General features: G+C 49.6%; 6 protein-coding genes across 6 annotated transcripts; 3 read left to right on the top strand and 3 right to left on the bottom strand.

Annotated features, from left to right (window-relative positions):
* Positions 1-50: 50 nt before the first annotated feature.
* Positions 51-1,734, top strand: N7446_002650 (MFS transporter; the record flags this gene model as incomplete). Its single annotated transcript, XM_058511399.1, has 2 exons — positions 51-383; positions 529-1,734. 2 exons carry the CDS (start codon positions 51-53, stop codon positions 1,732-1,734), a joined length of 1,539 nt encoding a protein of 512 aa, XP_058376935.1.
* Positions 1,735-2,436: 702 nt separating this feature from the next.
* Positions 2,437-3,852, top strand: N7446_002649 (FAD-dependent oxidoreductase; the record flags this gene model as incomplete). Its single annotated transcript, XM_058511398.1, has 1 exon — positions 2,437-3,852. The coding sequence occupies one exon, from the start codon at positions 2,437-2,439 to the stop codon at positions 3,850-3,852; it is 1,416 nt and encodes a 471-aa protein (XP_058376934.1).
* Positions 3,853-5,008: 1,156 nt separating this feature from the next.
* Positions 5,009-5,836, bottom strand: N7446_002648 (NPP1 family protein; the record flags this gene model as incomplete). The annotated part of the gene is made up of 1 exon (XM_058511397.1): positions 5,009-5,836. One exon carries the CDS (start codon positions 5,834-5,836, stop codon positions 5,009-5,011), a length of 828 nt encoding a protein of 275 aa, XP_058376933.1.
* A 789-nt stretch (positions 5,837-6,625) lies between these two features.
* On the top strand, positions 6,626-7,210 carry N7446_002647 (uncharacterized protein; the record flags this gene model as incomplete). The annotated part of the gene is made up of 1 exon (XM_058511396.1): positions 6,626-7,210. One exon carries the CDS (start codon positions 6,626-6,628, stop codon positions 7,208-7,210), a length of 585 nt encoding a protein of 194 aa, XP_058376932.1.
* A 3,871-nt stretch (positions 7,211-11,081) lies between these two features.
* N7446_002646 (M28 family metallopeptidase) lies at positions 11,082-14,054 on the bottom strand (the record flags this gene model as incomplete). Its single annotated transcript, XM_058511395.1, has 1 exon — positions 11,082-14,054. The coding sequence occupies one exon, from the start codon at positions 14,052-14,054 to the stop codon at positions 11,082-11,084; it is 2,973 nt and encodes a 990-aa protein (XP_058376931.1).
* A 210-nt stretch (positions 14,055-14,264) lies between these two features.
* Positions 14,265-16,737, bottom strand: N7446_002645 (putative ubiquitin ligase complex F-box protein GRR1). The gene is made up of 3 exons (XM_058511394.1): positions 15,707-16,737; positions 14,976-15,656; positions 14,265-14,915 (listed from the first exon to the last, which is right to left on the bottom strand). The coding sequence occupies exons 1-3, from the start codon at positions 16,511-16,513 to the stop codon at positions 14,568-14,570; spliced, it is 1,836 nt and encodes a 611-aa protein (XP_058376930.1). The 5' UTR covers positions 16,514-16,737; the 3' UTR covers positions 14,265-14,567.
* Positions 16,738-16,970: the final 233 nt, after the last annotated feature.

Here is a 16,970-nt window from a genome sequence, read left to right as displayed (position 1 = left end):
CAGTGCTATTGATCTCTATCTTTACTCACTTGCACCGCTAAGACAAATCCATGTCTCATACCGAGCCAAAGGCTCCTGTCAACACAGGCGAGGTCGAAAACGGTCACAGCTACGATGGCTCGGGCACCGAAGATGATCCATTCGTCGTGGAGTTCCAGAAAGACGACCCCGGCAATCCGATGAACTGGGGTCAGTCCCGTAAATGGTTCCTTGCAGCCATTGCGACCCTCTCGGTCTTCGCCGTGACCTTTACCTCCTCTGCATACTCGGTTTCGGCAAATGAGGTCTTCAAGGACTTTGACATAAGCACCGAGGTCTTCATTGTCGGGCTTTCTCTCTTTGTGCTCGGATTTGCGATTGGCCCTGCCGTATGGGGTCCTTTGGTAAGCTGTTATACCACCTTGTCACTTCTACAGAGCCCAGCTAACCATATGTTGTTTCACAGTACGTTTCAATGGTGCCATCCTATACACATACTATACACATTCAGCTAACATTGGCTTAAGGTCCGAACTATACGGAAGACAGATTCTCTGGATTATCACTCACGTCGCCGTGGTCGCCTTTCTAGGAGGATCCGCAGGCAGTCAAAACGTGGCCACCCTCCTCATCCTGAGATTCTTTGCCGGCACATTTGGCGGCTCTCCACTCGTCAACTCTGGCGGAACAATTTCTGATCTCTTCCCACCTGCTCAGCGTGGTCTGGCATTGACTATATATTGTGTTGCGCCCTTCCTCGGTCCCATTTTGGGGCCAATCGTGGGCGGATTCGTATCTGAGAGCGTCGGGTGGAGATGGGTCCAGGGTGTCTGCGTGATCTTCATTGGCGTGGTCGGCATTCTGGGAATCGTCTTCATTCCTGAGACATATGGCCCGGTGTTGCTTCAGCGACGGGCGCGTCAACTGGCCAAAGCCCATGGCAAGATCTACGTGAGCATTTTGGAAAAGAACCAAGGAAAGAAGCTGCCGTCGGAAGTCTTCAAGCGTGCCTTGTTCCGTCCCTGGATCTTCTTGTTCCTGGAGCCCATCGTCTTGATAGCATCAGTTTACATGGCTATTATCTACGGCACGGTCTACATGTTCATGGGTGCCATGCCCATCGTGTACAATGAAGACCGTGGTTGGAGCGTTGGCATCGGCGGACTGGCGTTCTTGGGAATTGCTGTTGGCATCATCTTTGGCCTTGCCTATGCCATCTGGGACAACAACAGCCGCTACATGAATCTCTTTGCGGCAAAATCTGCAACCCCCGAGTCGCGCCTGCCACCTGCAATTGTTGGAGGTGTCGCACTCCCCATTGGCATGTTCGCCTTTGCCTGGACCAACTACCCCAGCATCCACTGGTCTGTTAGTATCATTCTGTCTGCACCGTTTGGCTTCGGCTGTGTGCTCGTCATTCTGCCAATTATGAACTATTTGATCGACACTTACACCATCTATGCGGCCTCTGTCCTGGCTGCAGCTGCCATCTTCCGCTCGGTCGTGGGCGCTGTGTTTCCTCTTTTCACGACACAGATGTACCACAATCTAGGAATTCACTGGGCTTCCTCTATCCCGGCATTCTTGACACTTTTGTGCATTCCATTCCCGTTGATCATGTACCGCTACGGTGAAGCAGTCCGGATGAAGTGCAAGTACTCGTTCGAAGCGGCAGAGATGATGAGAAAGATGCAATTGCAGCAAACAGCTGCTACTACTACTACAGAGAAGGACAAGGACTCATCTTCTGAGTGAGAGCTGTTAGGAATGGGCCCCTTGGTCTGGCATCACTTGAAAGCCAAGAATTGGGCTCTATCTTGGGATGATCGCCGCATATAAATATCAATATCTGCCCTAGAAAATAGTTAATTAACAAACGACTCAACTCATCGGAGTCCCTAGAAGTTGACTATTACCTCTCTCGTGTGCATGTTCTCTTTACAGACTAGCCGTATTATTTATGTCTATCAAAGTGTTTCTAGTAGTTTCCCGGCTCTAGTCTTTGAGATACGTTATCTGTGTATATGAGTTGATATTGGGGTATCAAGCCAAGGGTTGATGGGATAAATGAATTCTGTATGTCGAATCTGTTCAGAATTGCACTTTCAGGTTAGTCTGTAAATACCCGTGAACATATTATTGATTCATCTCGTATCCGGAGTTGAGAATACTCCGTCCATAACGGACCTGCCAAGGGAGGCTGTTTTACAGTTCCGGAATGTCTGTGCCAATGAGAAGTATCGTACCGGTCCCTTGCAATGGAGAAGCGTATATCAACTGTCTGGGCACTTTTTCGCCCCCGTTCGACCTCGGAGTTGTCCCAAGGCGAGCACGGAGTTCGGAGTTATAGCTAGCTGTGCAATGGTCTCGGAACTCTTCCGCGCACAAGAGCCTTATATATACCCCAACGAGTTCAATGAAGAAATAATGCTAACCTTACAGAATTATAATCTCAAAATGCAGGCTGCTAGTGCATTTGCGACCTGTCTCTTGGCTTCAGTAGGTGGCAACACCAGCGCCGTCGCCTTTCCAAACCAAGCCAACTATTCTACTCTCGTCGCGCCGTACAATTTCGACCTTCTCACGACCCCGTCCGCCATTGTCTGGCCCCAGGATACGCAGCAGGTAGCGGCCGCTGTCAAATGTGCCGTGGATTCAGACATCAAAATCCAACCGAAAAGCGGCGGACACAACTATGGCAACTATGGATCAACCACCAGCGAGCTGTCTGTGAATCTGGATAATCTGCAGCACTTCAGCATGGATGAAACCAGCTGGACTGCTAGATTGGGACCAGGTAACCGCCTAGGCCGAGTCACCGAGCTCATGTATAACAACGGTGGTCGACATGTTCCACATGGGACGACCTTCACGGTGGGACTCGGTGGACATGCCACTGTTGGAGGTGCCGGAGCGGCGTCACGCATGCACGGGCTGTTGCTCGACTATGTGGAGGAGGTAGAAGTTGTTCTGGCCAACTCATCCATCGTGCGAGCGTCCAAGTCACACAACGAGGAGCTTTTCTTTGCCGTGCGTGGCGCCGCTTCAAGCGTCGGCATTGTGACCGACTTTTCTATACGTACCGAGCCCGTTCCTGCATCCAGTGTCACCTACTCTTATGTCTGGGAGGGGACAGATCCAGCAGCCCGCGCAGAAGTATTCTTGACTTGGCAGTCATTGCTCGCCGGCGGCTCTTTGCCCCAACACATGGCCTACGATCTGGTTGTGACGGCGAATAGCATGATACTGGGTGGGGCCTACTTTGGCAGTCAGGAGGAATTCGAGGCTTTTAACCTCAGCAGCCACTTTAAATTAGCGCCAGACGTCACACATATAAAAACCTGGACCAACTTCTTCGACTTCTCCGCCGCCGCAAGCGCTCAGACTGAGGCGGCTGGGATTGCCTCCCCGTCCCATTTCTATGCCAAATCTCTCGTCTTCAATCAACAGACACTCATACCTGATGATACTGCTGAGAAGGTCTTCAAGTACTTAGCCACGACCAAAAACTGTACTGATTTGTACGCGGTCACTTTCGCGGCATTGGGTGGTGCCGTGAGGGACGTCTCGCCATCAGAAACGGCCTTCTATCACCGCGATGCTTCATACTTTATGTTCTCCTTTGGAAGAACTAGTGGAAGCCTGACCGACACGACGGTGCAGTTCCTGGATGGGTTGAGCAAAGTTCTGACTAGTGGGCAACCCGATGCCTACTATGGCCAGTACGTGGGGAATGTGGATCCCAGACAACCAACTGACAAGGCATTGACGGGGTATTATGGCAAGAATCTGCATCGCCTGCAGCAGGTCAAGTCTGCGGTAGACCCGAATGATGTTTTCCATAACCAGCAGAGTATCCCACCTCTGCCCTAGTCTGTCGGTGCTGGCACATACGGTGCGCTTATCTAGAGATCTCTAGAGATCTTTAGGGAACATAGTAATAAACGCTAAGTGAAAGAAGAAAAAAATTACAATAAGCCGGAATCAAGGCCCTAGGTACATATCACCCTGACTTAGGTAGATATGCGGAGGGATATCCATCATCTTATCACCCTATTCTCACCCCATTCTCACCCCGTTCTCACCTCTGTCACCTCGGTCTCCAAAATTCTCACCTATATCACCCACACTCACCCTAAAAACGTTTTTTCTCGCCACTTTAATGTTCAAGGCGCCTCGAGAATTGGCCGCGTAGAGTAATGGGCTTAAGTACGGCTGAGCGGACGGGAAGCCCTGTTCTCCACACCCTATGGTCGTATGTACTTGTTTACACATGGAAAGTAATTGTATAGGAGCCGACTTATATTGGAGCCGACTGATATAGGCTATATAGATCGGTGTGGCTTACATACGACTAGTAGTCGGGTGGGTGTCGCCAGGGTGAGTTTAGGATGAGAGCCGCTTTATGGTCCTGCGACCGGGGGTGAGAAGGGTGAGTGCGCTACAGTTGGGGTGAGACTCAGGGTAAGATGCACCCAAGTCGCGCGACCACTGCACTAACCCCCTCAGCTGAACAATAACAGAATGTTATTGGATCGCACCGTTCCCTCTGAAACGCTCGGCATCTTGGCATATGGACGTAAGTATAACTGGAAGCATCATACAACCAAATTTCTCTATGGTGTCTTCAAACTCATGGTCTGCCTGTGTTGTCGAAGGACTTGAGCTCAGATGGTATTTAGATCGTTAGGTTTGGGCCCTGGGGTTCGCTGTATACGTTTGCAAGAGCTCAGCTCAGAGATTTACTACAAGAGACGTTTGAGCCGCTGTGCCTACAGCAGTGAATCAATTGGGACGAAATGGTGTTCAATCTACTGTATTGGAGATGTTAAATATATCTGAGTGAGCCCAGTGAGCCTACAAATGCAAACAAGACTGCAAAAGTTTTTTTCTCTTCAATGTAATAACCAGTCATTAGGTTTGAAAGGTGGAGGATATTATAATAGCCTACGAAGCTTGGGAAACTAAGCCGTGAAAATGTCAATGGACCCAATGGTATGCGTTATCTGTCCAGCCATCGTTATGTACTTCACGTAGCCCATGAGGGAACCACCGGCTCCCAGGGATTATACTTCTCGTTGTTCCTCGCATCGTACGGCATCCACTTATCCAACTGCGACCCAAACCTGTCCTTCTTGAGATCAGACACCGCACTCCCCCAATTGTTATTCAGCAGCTTTCTAACGATGTCACAATCAAGCTTCTCCAGGGAAACCAGCGGGGATTTGACCCATTGTCCCGTGTGGTTCTCAACATGATCATCCTTCGCCTCAGCCTTGCGGAAAGAATGAGTTCCCACCCCGCCCAAGTGATACACCATCTTCGCATGAGTCCCTTCGAAGAGAACAGCAGACTGGTGGTGGGTTGTGTATTTGCCGTGCGCGGACCACGAAACGAAAAAGATGTTATCATTCAGCGTCCAGACGATGATGTGTTCCCAGTCGTGTTTATGAGCCTCCAGCCAGCCTAGATCCGCTTCAAAATAGTACCCGTACAGGTACGCGCACCAGCCGTGGTTGCAGCGTTCACGGACGTAGACTTGGCCATGGTCGAGCCGGTCCTTTTCACGGCAGCCGCGCAGGTTAGGGAGTATGCGATCCTCCTCGGTGTTATTCGAGGTGAAGAGCCAGTGGGTTGGCACAGGTGGGGGAGCGACAGACGGCGCGATGCCGTCATTCACTTGTCCGTTCGTGCCGACAGCGGCTGTGTTGTAGCAGCTTTCTGTATCAAAATCAATCACTGGCTGAAACTTTATGGCGTTCGCACTGGCGGTGGTTCCGAATGGTGTGAGGAGGTTCGCCAGGCAGTTTCCGAGAAGAGAGGCTAGTAAGGCCGATCTTGGGAGCATAAGGAACATCATGGCTAATCCCAGTCTTTTTGGGGTCTATCTGAAGTTGACGTGATCAGGGTGTGGGAAAATAATATAGTATCTATCGCGATAGTTGCTGAGACGCGGGAGACTTGGTTTATGGCCTTCTTCGTTTGAACAATATGGTCACGAGTGAGCTGAGCAGTTTCATACAACACACTGACGTGTTCCGAAGCCACAGAGCGCCCCGCGTATAGCTGAAAGCTGAGATGGCTCTCACGAGCAAAGAAGACGGATCTAGATCTGCTTCATCCCGTATACATCATGCGGTGACCGCATATCCCTGAGTGACGCTGATGTAAAAGATCAAATCGGAATAGCCGGCGGAGCAAATCGCCAATGGAGCAGCGGTGGCCGAGTCGAGACTTATGCATAAGATGAGCAGAGTATAACTCTTGGCACCATCAACTCCAGACAATCGCTAGCTGGAGATTAAGATATTTGCGGGCAAAACAAGCTAAGAGCTTGGCTTGCTGATACGGAGGAGGTCGAAATAACCGATAGGGACTCGGGTCGGGTCGATGCAAGGACCAAATGCATGTAAGCATTGCCCAGGCCGGGCAAGGCCTCAGCTGATACCCAAGAAAATATTAATGTATACCAAGAGCTAAATGCATGTGAGTATAGCCCGCGCCTCAGCTGATACCCGAGTAAATATTAATGTATACCACCTGTGTTGAGAAGTTTATAAACCGATCACAAACAGCACTCCCATAATAACTATACCATACCTATCTTTGATTGTTAAAACCACTCCGATTCTCTCACAATATCACCATGCACATACATCAACTACAACTACGCCCTTTAACGATCTTATTATCGCTTCTCCTCTCCTCACTGCCGTTTTCGCTCTCCCAGAGAACCCCGTCCGAAAACCTCGTGCTAGCCGATTGTGGTATCGGCCTCGGTGTCAATGGCGGTTCGACCTCACGTGAAATGATCTATTATCCAGGCGATGTCTGGACAGGCAATGGCCTCGAAACGTACAGGCCCACAATGATGGTCAATGTACCCTGGAGCGGGTCATACCCCTGGGGTCAAGCCGGTGGTGTGTCCGCGAGGATGCCGAATGGCGACGTTTTCCAGGTTCATATCAATCCCAGCATCAAGGACCCGATTGCTGCTGGAGACGCCTGGCACACGTATGAGATGAATCGTCCCCTCAAGTGTTATTCTTACCACTGCGATAAGCTGTATAAACTCGACGACGGCAAGTGGTGCTCGAGCGCGTACGTGTGCAATCACCGTGGGACGCCCTATGTCAAACCCAACCCCGTCAATCCTACTCCTCCTGCTCCTCCTGCTCCTCCTGCTCCTCCTGCTCCTCCTGCTCCTAAACCAGTTTGTGACGCGCTATGAATGAGATGCACGAGTTCGTGAAGGGGTGATCCTGATGTTGCTTTGCGTGGAGTCGGAAAAGATGATTATGTCAATCAATCAATCAATCAAAGTTCTATTAGCCTGTTGGAGCCTAACTAGTATCGTAATGGCTATTCAGGCGCTTCTTTCCAGTTGAAGCAAGAACTCGTGTCCCGTACGCCTGATCATGCTCCAGTACAAAAAGTGAGGCTGGTTCTCAAAGAGTGGAAGCACCAGCCCGTACATGCAAGTCAAATAAGCAAAACCCGTATCCCCAAAGCCCAGTACAAATGAAAATTCAATGCTAGTGAGCATTGAATACAAGAAATGAATGCGTGGATGCACCTCCACCTCTCCAATGTTCTCTCCTTCTCACGAGACATGTACACACCTCCGTATCAAGACCCCAGTCACTTCTTGCTGTAGCAAGATCAAACCCCGTTCTCCGACATCCTCACTTCTTCCTCAATTAGGTGGTTTGTTGTTTCAGGCCGTCTAGGGATCGCCCAGTCCGGCAGGGTATATTCGAATAGCTTATGGAGGTTTCTCTCCACCCTCGACGGTGTTGGCAAGCGTTGGTGAGTGCCCAGCGTCTTCAGGACTCTATTCCATGACCTCGAGGTTAAGGTCTTCAGCTTCGTCATCGGACTCTTCTTGATCAGCATGTCGAAACTGAGCAAGAAGACAGGTTTGGCGCATGAATTTGGCAACGTAGCGGGTTGCCAGCGGGGTTCAAAGATGATTATGTCTCTCATATATTTTCAGTGTATGGCTGCCACTTAAACATTATTGCGATTAACGTACTGCCAAGCGAGCGCCGCACCCCAAAACACATAGTAAATGCGATAAATTACAGGTTTATATCTCAACAACCATGGTCTGTCGGGATTATTGCTTGTAGGAATATGCTTTTTAGGTGATATCTAGCCTTTTTAGGAAGATTAGGGGATTTTTACAATTCAATGACCAAGACATATATGTTTATAGCTTGTAATTTTCGGTAGTTTTTGAAATGATAATAATAAAACAAATGAACAGCGATGTTTTTACAGCCCTGTTCAAGGCAGACACCCGTGTGTGGAAGATTGATGTTCCATGGGGCAAAGAAGGGGAGTAGAGCAATGCACAGGGTGGCTTAATATGCAGCTATAACTATAGACAGGATAATGTCTGCCAGGTGGGGCTTTCCTTGTCTTGGCTGCTGTACCCAAAGGGAAGCTTGTGCTGGGCACAAATAATACAAGCAGGCGTTATATTTAATTTAATCCTTTAAGGGACAATATGGATACTCTGGAGTTTCAGAACGTGTTATGTATGCCTCTGGCCATCGCCGCTTCAACCTGGCAAATCACCCCAAAACCGTGTAGGGTGAGGAGGCGCAAGCGGCAGAGTCACAACTCGTCTTGAAAAGTCGGAGCAAACTGCAGATATAATAATTGTGTTTCTCAAAATAGGCGGGAAGGCGTTAAGGGGTGAGCGCAATTCTTCCGGGAGAACCCAAGGAACCGCCATACCTAGAACTCGGCTTCCGAGGGGAATATCAATCTATCGTAGAATCTCTTCGTACGGAGTAGTAGGATCGACCTTAGTCTCCTCTAGACAAAAATCGTAGCTAGGCTCTACGTATATTAGTTGTTTAGGCTCTTCCTCGTTAGAATCAATAATTATGACTAAGCCGTCTACATTGTTTTCTACGCGCCTTAGCTTCTCGGTAGGCGCTAGTGGTTTCGACTCTACAAAACATCTTCCTCCTCTCTAGACAACCTTCAATCCAGTGTTGTAACCGTAAACAATAATAGAGGAGTCATTAGGAGCTCAGAGGGGGTAGCCCTTAGCTAAGTGAACGCCATAAGGGAGGCGATAGCTAAAAGTTTGCAGACACAGAAATCAATTCAAGTATTGCGAGTTGATTGCGGCAACCCTATCTTATCTGCAGGCCATCTTCTCTGGACCGAACCAGAGGGGTGGTTGGGAATGAGGGCATTGTGGGAATTGCAACGAGGAAGATACCAATATCCAGGTGTCCCATATCGTAACGTATTTCCCAAGCGAGCGCCGCACTCCAAAATACATAGTAAATGCTACACTTATATCTCAACAACCACGTTTCTATTTTATCTAGTTCTTGATCGATAGCTATTGATAAGAGCTATTAGCAATGCATATGAATTTTAAGAATTCGAAAAGTTATAAATTGTTTTAGTAATATCTGCGTCCTCGAAGAAAAATTCAGAGACCCATCACCAATACAGAGATTGAAATTGCGAAGAAACGGGCAGAAACCGTACAGTTCACGTCCGATGTGATTGTGTATTCGGATGCTTCGGGTCGTGAGGATCATCTGGCGCAGCCATGGTCGCACTCGATGAAAACCAGGAGGCCATGGTGTCTGAACAGACTCAACTGGGACAGATGGACCGCTGGTCGGTTCACGTAGTAGAGCTCATAGGCATCCTTTACGCCATCAATATGGTGTTCAGATTGCAACGCTAAAGCGACGCGTATAGAGGTCCAATGACGGCGAAGATTCTATGTGATAGCAAGTCAGCCTGCGATCAATCCAGAAAGCAAGCAATAAATTAGGACAGCGGTTCGTCCACGCGATCCTCTCAGCGGCCACAGAAGTCCACGCAACGAGCATCGCGCTCCGTCTCCAATGGATTCTAGGATATTGTGATGACTGAGGGAACGACGCGGCAAACCGACTAGCTCGGGAAGCTGCGCGCCTAGACAAGATCCCTTCCGTCCGTCCCTGACGAGGGAGAACGCGTACATTCGCGGTGAGATCCGCGCTCAGTGGGAGCAAGAGTGGAAATCAAGCGCCAAAGGCAGTCATGTACCGAAGATCGATAAGACGCTACTGGCAGCGCACAGTCGGAAGTTATATGGTTAACAGAAGCAACGCATTGCCAGTCTAGAATGACAACCATGTGCCCACTGGACTAGGCCAGAAGAAAGATAGCTGTCCGTGGACTCTGTACCCATATCTCACTGTGGTAGTACGGCATGATAGCCACCAAAATGACGTCTGCAATTAGGGTTTCTGTGCCCTCCGCCTTCCTCTCCACTCCCGTACTTTTACGGGATGGTCTGTTTTTACTATGAATTTTGCGTCCCAGTGAGTACTAGAACGACACCGAAATTGCGCATCTGGACGACAGCAAGCTTGTCCTCGATGCAGACTAAATTTTGGGTTCGCTGAAGAGTAATTACATGTCAAGTAGGCATATACCCTACAGTGACACTGCAAATGTTTTAACACTATTGGACAGACCGTTTTTTAGACCGCTTTTTAGACCGCTTTTTAGACCGCCTATCGCAAACCGAAGATCAAGTCTATATCATCTTACTTGCTAAACGTTTTTGCTTCAGTGAGTGCTTTGTATAGAAGACAAGATTCAACCTAATCCACAACAGTCAAGTGTTTAATTAGGAAGCCAGTCTAGAGGCGTTGAAAAATCGAACTTTCAACCGGCAGAATCTGAGTATTCGAAGGTGTCAAAACTATTGCTGCGTCACTGTATCTATGTCTAAGATCAATCCGGGTTCTTCTACAGAACGTGATGTACGAGGAACATTCCTTGAATATGTTAGAAATCCCGTAGGCTATAAGGGTCATGTGATTGGAGGAAGACCCCGAATTTGACTTGGATATATGGAGTTGACACCAAATTGGAAGACATCGCAAGGCGAAACCCAAGGCACTCGATTGCAAATGATAAACAAATAAGACCAGATATGTCTTCCAAAGTGAATTCTTTCTTCAAAACTACAAGTAATCGTGATCGTCATCCTGTTAATAAGTAGCAGCGCTTGAAACCCATATGGCATAACGAATACATTGAATAAACTAACATAACATAATCATTTGTTAAGATCCAACAACCCCCAAACTCGAACGCTTAATCTCAAACGCCCGAGACCCCTCAATCAATCCATCAGAGAACTTAGTCACAGCAACCCAAGCCGGACTAAACTGCCGCACCTCATCTAGAGCGGGAATGAGACCGATCTGGTTATTATCACTCCATAGACAGGTGATACGACCCGTGATAGGAGTCTCATCAACGGCTGCATCGGTCTCTGTTGAGTCATGCTCCGTAAAGTTGATGTCAACCGTCCACTTGTTATCCCATGTGCGACTCCAGAGCTGGATACGGTTTAAGCCGTCCCGAGATGGGTTAAGGAATCGGCGGTCTGGAGCGGAAGAGCCCTCGACACTGAAGTTTTTGATGAAGTTGCCGTCCATGTTGATACGGCAAGCACGGGTGTTTTGGCCCGAGACTTCGAAGCGGGCGGAGGGGATGTTTGGTTGAGGTTGGGAGATACTGAAGGAGATCCAGTCGGAAGAAAGTTCGGTGGCTTTCAGGAGAGTGTTGGTATTCTCATGATCAATGGATACAGCTTCGGCATCGGGGATGACGTGCGGTATTGGTGCATCCCAAGAACAGCGCTGAACGTGGTTTTTACCTCTGTATATCCATTCACATGTCTCATCTTGACCTGCTGCGCTTGGGAGACCGTAGGTTACGTCCCGGACATATGGAGGCATGCCGGTCAAGGAGGCAGTGGAGATTCCGTTATCTAGATCGACTTCCTGGAGGAAGAACAGCTTTAGACGATTTGAGTCTGCGAACGGGAAGGCAACGAGGTTGTAGATCAGAGTGCCGAAGAAGACAAAGAGCATGAAGATCGGGATGTGGTAAGTGTATCGGTGGATTACGGGAAGCGTTGGGGCGAAAAGAAGTGAAGTAAGACTGGCGATGAAGATATAGACGATGAGCTGGGGGCTTCCATCCTGGCCAGTCTGGTTGAGCGCGGCCGTGATCAGGAGAGCCAAGGGGACTATCAGCATCAGGATCACAGGGACCGTTAAGAGCAGCTGCAAGAGCCACGTCCATCGCGGCATCCTGCCACTCCAAGACTGTTCATGTCCATACACGTTTGGGTCTTTATCTTCTTCCTCGTCATCTAGGTCATGGGATGTGTGGTCGCCCGCAACATGGACGTAGTTGGCAAATGTGGTGCGGTGATCACCATGCAATAGCGACGTTGACTCAGTCGGCTCTTCCTCGGCAATATCGTCCTCGTTCTCGTCGACCGAGGCACCAAGACGACTTCCACGGCTACTGGGCCGCCGTGATCCTTGGATGAACTGGCCAACATACTCTGACTTTGGTGGCAGAGCGAATAGCTCCAGGTAAGAGATCCAAGTCGCCAAAAATGTGCCCGCGAAATAGAAGAAGATAAAGTAGCCTCCAGCGAGACCCTCCTCATGCTCATAAACAGTGGCGACAACCATCATAGACCAAGTGAGGACAAACATCCAGGTCCAAGTGTAGACACGATGGAAAGCCGATGGGCGCGCGAAGTCCGCAACGCGAGATACGAACCATGCTAAAAAGAACCAAGCCGAGATCATCATGCTCCACACGGCGTACGAGCTGCTGTGAGCAATGAAGGGGTTGACCTTTGTCACCATGTAAGCCAATCCCACAGCCACAGCCGTAGGAATGAAAAGCAGGAATGGGAAGCGGAAGAAGCCTCGCAGACCCCGCAGCGAGATGTTCTCATCGCCAATCTCAGAATACACTGATGAGCGGAACAAATACATCTTGTCAACCTTGGACAGAATCACACTGGTCACGAGCAATGTCAAAGGCGCCACAATCAACAGAGTCACCGACAGAGCAAACAGAGTGTGAAGGCGGAACACAGCAAAAGCGCTTCCAAACAGATCGAACCACACAGCCTGAGTACCCGAACCACTCGGCACATTCCCGTCGTCGTGAACGTGTCCATCAAATCGATCAGTCGAGTCAGAAACAAGAGCCTCCGTAGTAGCAGTAGCCGCAGAGAGCATATGCCAAAGAGAATCCAAGCTAGTATGTCGCGCGTCATCCTGGTCAGTGTGATAACGAGCTCTGGGCTCAAAGAAAGCAACATCGAGTCCACGCAGACCCAAGATACCATCAAGAACAACATAATCCGTCTGGCTGCTAATAAGCCCCTTCTCAAACCCATTGGCACTCAACACCGAGCCGAACGGATGCTCCGATTTCGCATACGCCTGGGTGACCTCAGTATCCGAGCTGCGGAACAATGTAGCGCGACCACCAGCACCGGCACCCTCCAGATTGAGGAAAGTATGCGCAAACTTCGCCATAGGATGCTGGCTATAAGCGCGCGCCCCATTCAAATAGTCCTCCTCGCCATTATTGAAGAGAACCACCAAACCGCGGCGCGGCGCGTGGCCCGGCGTGAGGAAATATTTCACCAGTTGCAGACAAGTCACAACTCCAACGCCATCATCTGTAGCTCCGTAGCCCGTCGAGACACTATCGTAGTGCGCATTGACGAGGACGCCACCTTTGCCGACGGGTGCTCGACCGGGCGTCTCCCACCAATTCCCTTTCTTATCTTCCCAGCCGCGGATGTAGACGAGGATATTGGTGCCCTCGAAGTAAACGCCGACTTGGTTGTCGATGAAGGTTAGGTTGGAGACCAGATCGTCGAAAACGAATACTTCAGGCTTCTCCTCCTTCGCGTCATTGAATTCCTCGGATGACGCGGCGGCTTGCTTGATCGCGTAGATGCGCTCTAGCAGCCATGAGCGGACCTCATCGTTCTGGTGGGAGTTATAGGGATGGAAGCCTTTCGTCAGGCTTTGGAGGTCTTGCCACGCTTCTGTGAGATTGAGGCCGTTGGGGTTGGTCTGGGGCGCTGAGGGGACGTTGTGGTGGATTACCAGCAGGGGGATGATTAGGGCGAGGTATACGGCAGTGGTGAGTATCGTCACCGGCCACGGCGTGAACGCCAGCGGGTTGGCTCTGTAGGAAGCCATGGCCCTGTTCTGCTCGAGGGAATGGGAGAGGTTGCAGTTGGAGAAACGTGCGGGGGGAGCTTGGTGGTATTGTTATTACGGTATGCTTGTAAGTTACTCTATCAAGTTCGACTTCCGGGGACTAGGATGGAGTGTAAGCTCAATTTGCGCTTTTCATTACCATTTTTGTACCCTTGTGATAGCTCTTACAGAGATCTAAGGGGTCCTTCTCGCAGATCATATTCCGTAAAAGTACCGGAATTGACCATTGCTTAGTTAAAAGTGAGGCTAAAAAGAACTGATTGGTCAAATGCTATGCAATTCAATATGACAAGAATAATCCAAGACCGTAACCGCTAGTACACGATGCATTTCGCACAATAACACAGACACCGAATAAGATAGGGTCATCTTCGTTCATATGAGTAGAAATATGACTTCCCGATGAATCCCGAGGAATCGCAGGTAAAGACACAGCGAATTGAAAAGAAGGAAAATGTGAGACTCATTTTCGACTGCAAAGAGGGTATCGTATCACGTATTCATCGGCCCAACGTCGATGTAATCATCGTCTCCATCGTTGATTACGGTTGCATTCATCAACCCAGTCATCTGGCCCTCGTCTTCATCGAGTTCTTCATCGTCATCGTACATCGTGGCTTCGGTTTCTTCATGCGGTGATGACTCGTATCGGTTCAAGAAGTCCCGAAGTCGATTGACACCGTCGCCACTGAAGACACAGAAGACGTCCCGCTGCTGTTGTGTAAATTCCTTAGGCGCCTCTCGGCAGAACTTGGTGAGTTCAGGCCGTAGGAATGGTGGAACGCCAGTCAGACTGAGGTGAGTCAGACGAGGACAGTTGTTCAGCAAAGCGTGAATGCCCTGGATAGAAAATTAGCATGGATGATCGGAACTCAGGATTTGACATGGTGGGAAACTTACCTCTTTGTTCAGTTGAACGCAGTAGCTAAGATGCACTCGCTCCAGGCTGCTGACTGAAGGATGGCTCATCTTGGGTCGTGCCAAGGCCAGTATACTCTGATCAGTAATTGCCTGGCATTTAACTAGCCCGATCCTTCGCAGCTTGGGTAGGGTAGCTAGTTGTTGCACACTATGATCTGTCAGTCGGTTGCAGCAGGCCAAGTCGATGTACCGAATGCGGTTACAGGACTTGACCAAGTGGCTGACAGCCGAGTCTGTGATGTTGGAGCAATGGCCCAAGTGAACATAGTGGAGGTTCTTTCCTAGCCTGCAAATAGCCATCACGGATCGATCTGTGATAAACCGGCACTTTGCTAGTACTAGGTTTCGTAGACGAGGAGCTGCATGCACAATGCGCTCCACTGCATCATCCTTGACATTCTCACAAGCGGTGAGATCGAGAATGCGAAGACTATCATAGGTCGCAAATTCGGGTAGTTTCAAGAAGGCTGAATCATCAATCTCAGTGCAGTGTGCAAGGCGCAGCTCTCGAAGATGTCGCAGTGTTATAATCAAAGCAGTCACTGAAGGACTAGTGACAAGTCTGCAGTCGTGTAGGTCGATTTCAAGGATAGATGGGCAGTTCTCCGCAAAAGACTGAATCGACCGGTTTGAGATATTAGAAACTCCGTTCAGTTTCAACTACAAAAGTCAGCACCTTCACTCTTGCCTAACAGAAGCGATATACATACTCTCTTGATCTGACGACAGTTTTGTGACACGACGAACAGCGAGTCGTCGGTCATTTTGGAACACCCGGTAATGTTCAGACCCTGTAGACGGGGGCAGTTTCTGGATACTGTATTCAAAGTGTGATCTGTAAGATGTCGCAGTTCCGAGACATCCAGCGCCTGCAAATGCCGATTACCATCCACCAAGTCCGACACCCCAGTATCCGTAAGTTGAGAACAGTTCGTCAGCGTCAGCCGCTCGATGCGTTTGCACTGAACAAAGGGAACAACCGTTCCGTCGCTGACATCACCCAAAGCAGAGAGGTTGAGTCTCTTAATAAGGTCTGCATAGTTGAAGAGGCTGTCCTGTTTGCCTACGGACGCGGTCACACTCGTCAGATTCGACCAGCTGTTGCAAGACGGCCGGTGCCACAGTATCCCAACGGAGTTCACAGCCCATCCACGACACACTAGCATGCAGTTGAGCATGTCCGAGGGTAGATTCAGCTTTGAGAATATCGCGATCAGGATCTCTGGCGGGAGGCGGCCGATCGGCGGAAGTGGCATGGGGCGGACATTTTGGGGGTGGCTGTCACGGAAATTGGCGACGCCGATGGACGATTGTGAATCGTTGGCTTGGGCCATGAAGAAGTCGGTGTCATCGTCGGCGGCACGCTCTGGTGACGTTGATCCAGAGGTTTCGGAAGGGGCAGCGCTTGGGGACCGGCCATTTTGTCGTAGTCGGGGTGCCATCTTGACCGGTAAGGATTCGGGCGTTGTATTTCGATACGTTATATTGTTAGAGGGTACGTATGGCTGAAGTCTCATTACTTCAGGAACTCTGCACGAGTGGTGGGTGCATGTGAAGTAAGCGCGCGTGCGCAGTTATGGCAGGGAGAGCCGGATGAAGTTAGAATTTTAAAAATGGAATCGAACGAAAGATCCAGCTCATGTTCTTCCAGTGTCGAATGCAGGTGTGTTAGGGTCAATGCGAATGTGAAGGGATAAAGGCGGCAATGGAGGGGGATGAGGCAATGGGGCCCGGGTTTCACGCGGAGTCGGTGCCAAGCATCTGCTTATCGTTCGATAAGATCGAGTCCAAGTATAGAAAATGTTCTCACAACAACCAAAAAAGAAGAGAGACGGGATGCTACAAAGTAACAAGGAGAAAACGTGATGTCGTCAGATTCGCTTGATGTGACCTCGTGTGATCTACATATCGATCGGGAATACCGGGACATCTGACCCCGGGAATGTAGGGAAGCTGCCTGTTCCAGAACAGTAT

This window comes from Penicillium canescens (genome assembly GCF_028828765.1).
Source record: "Penicillium canescens strain IBT 15451 chromosome Unknown utg000002l_segment0_segment0, whole genome shotgun sequence".
NCBI classification, from domain to species: domain Eukaryota; kingdom Fungi; phylum Ascomycota; class Eurotiomycetes; order Eurotiales; family Aspergillaceae; genus Penicillium; species Penicillium canescens.
Note: the sequence above shows the minus strand (reverse complement) of the source record. Positions and strands in the feature narration are given on the sequence as shown.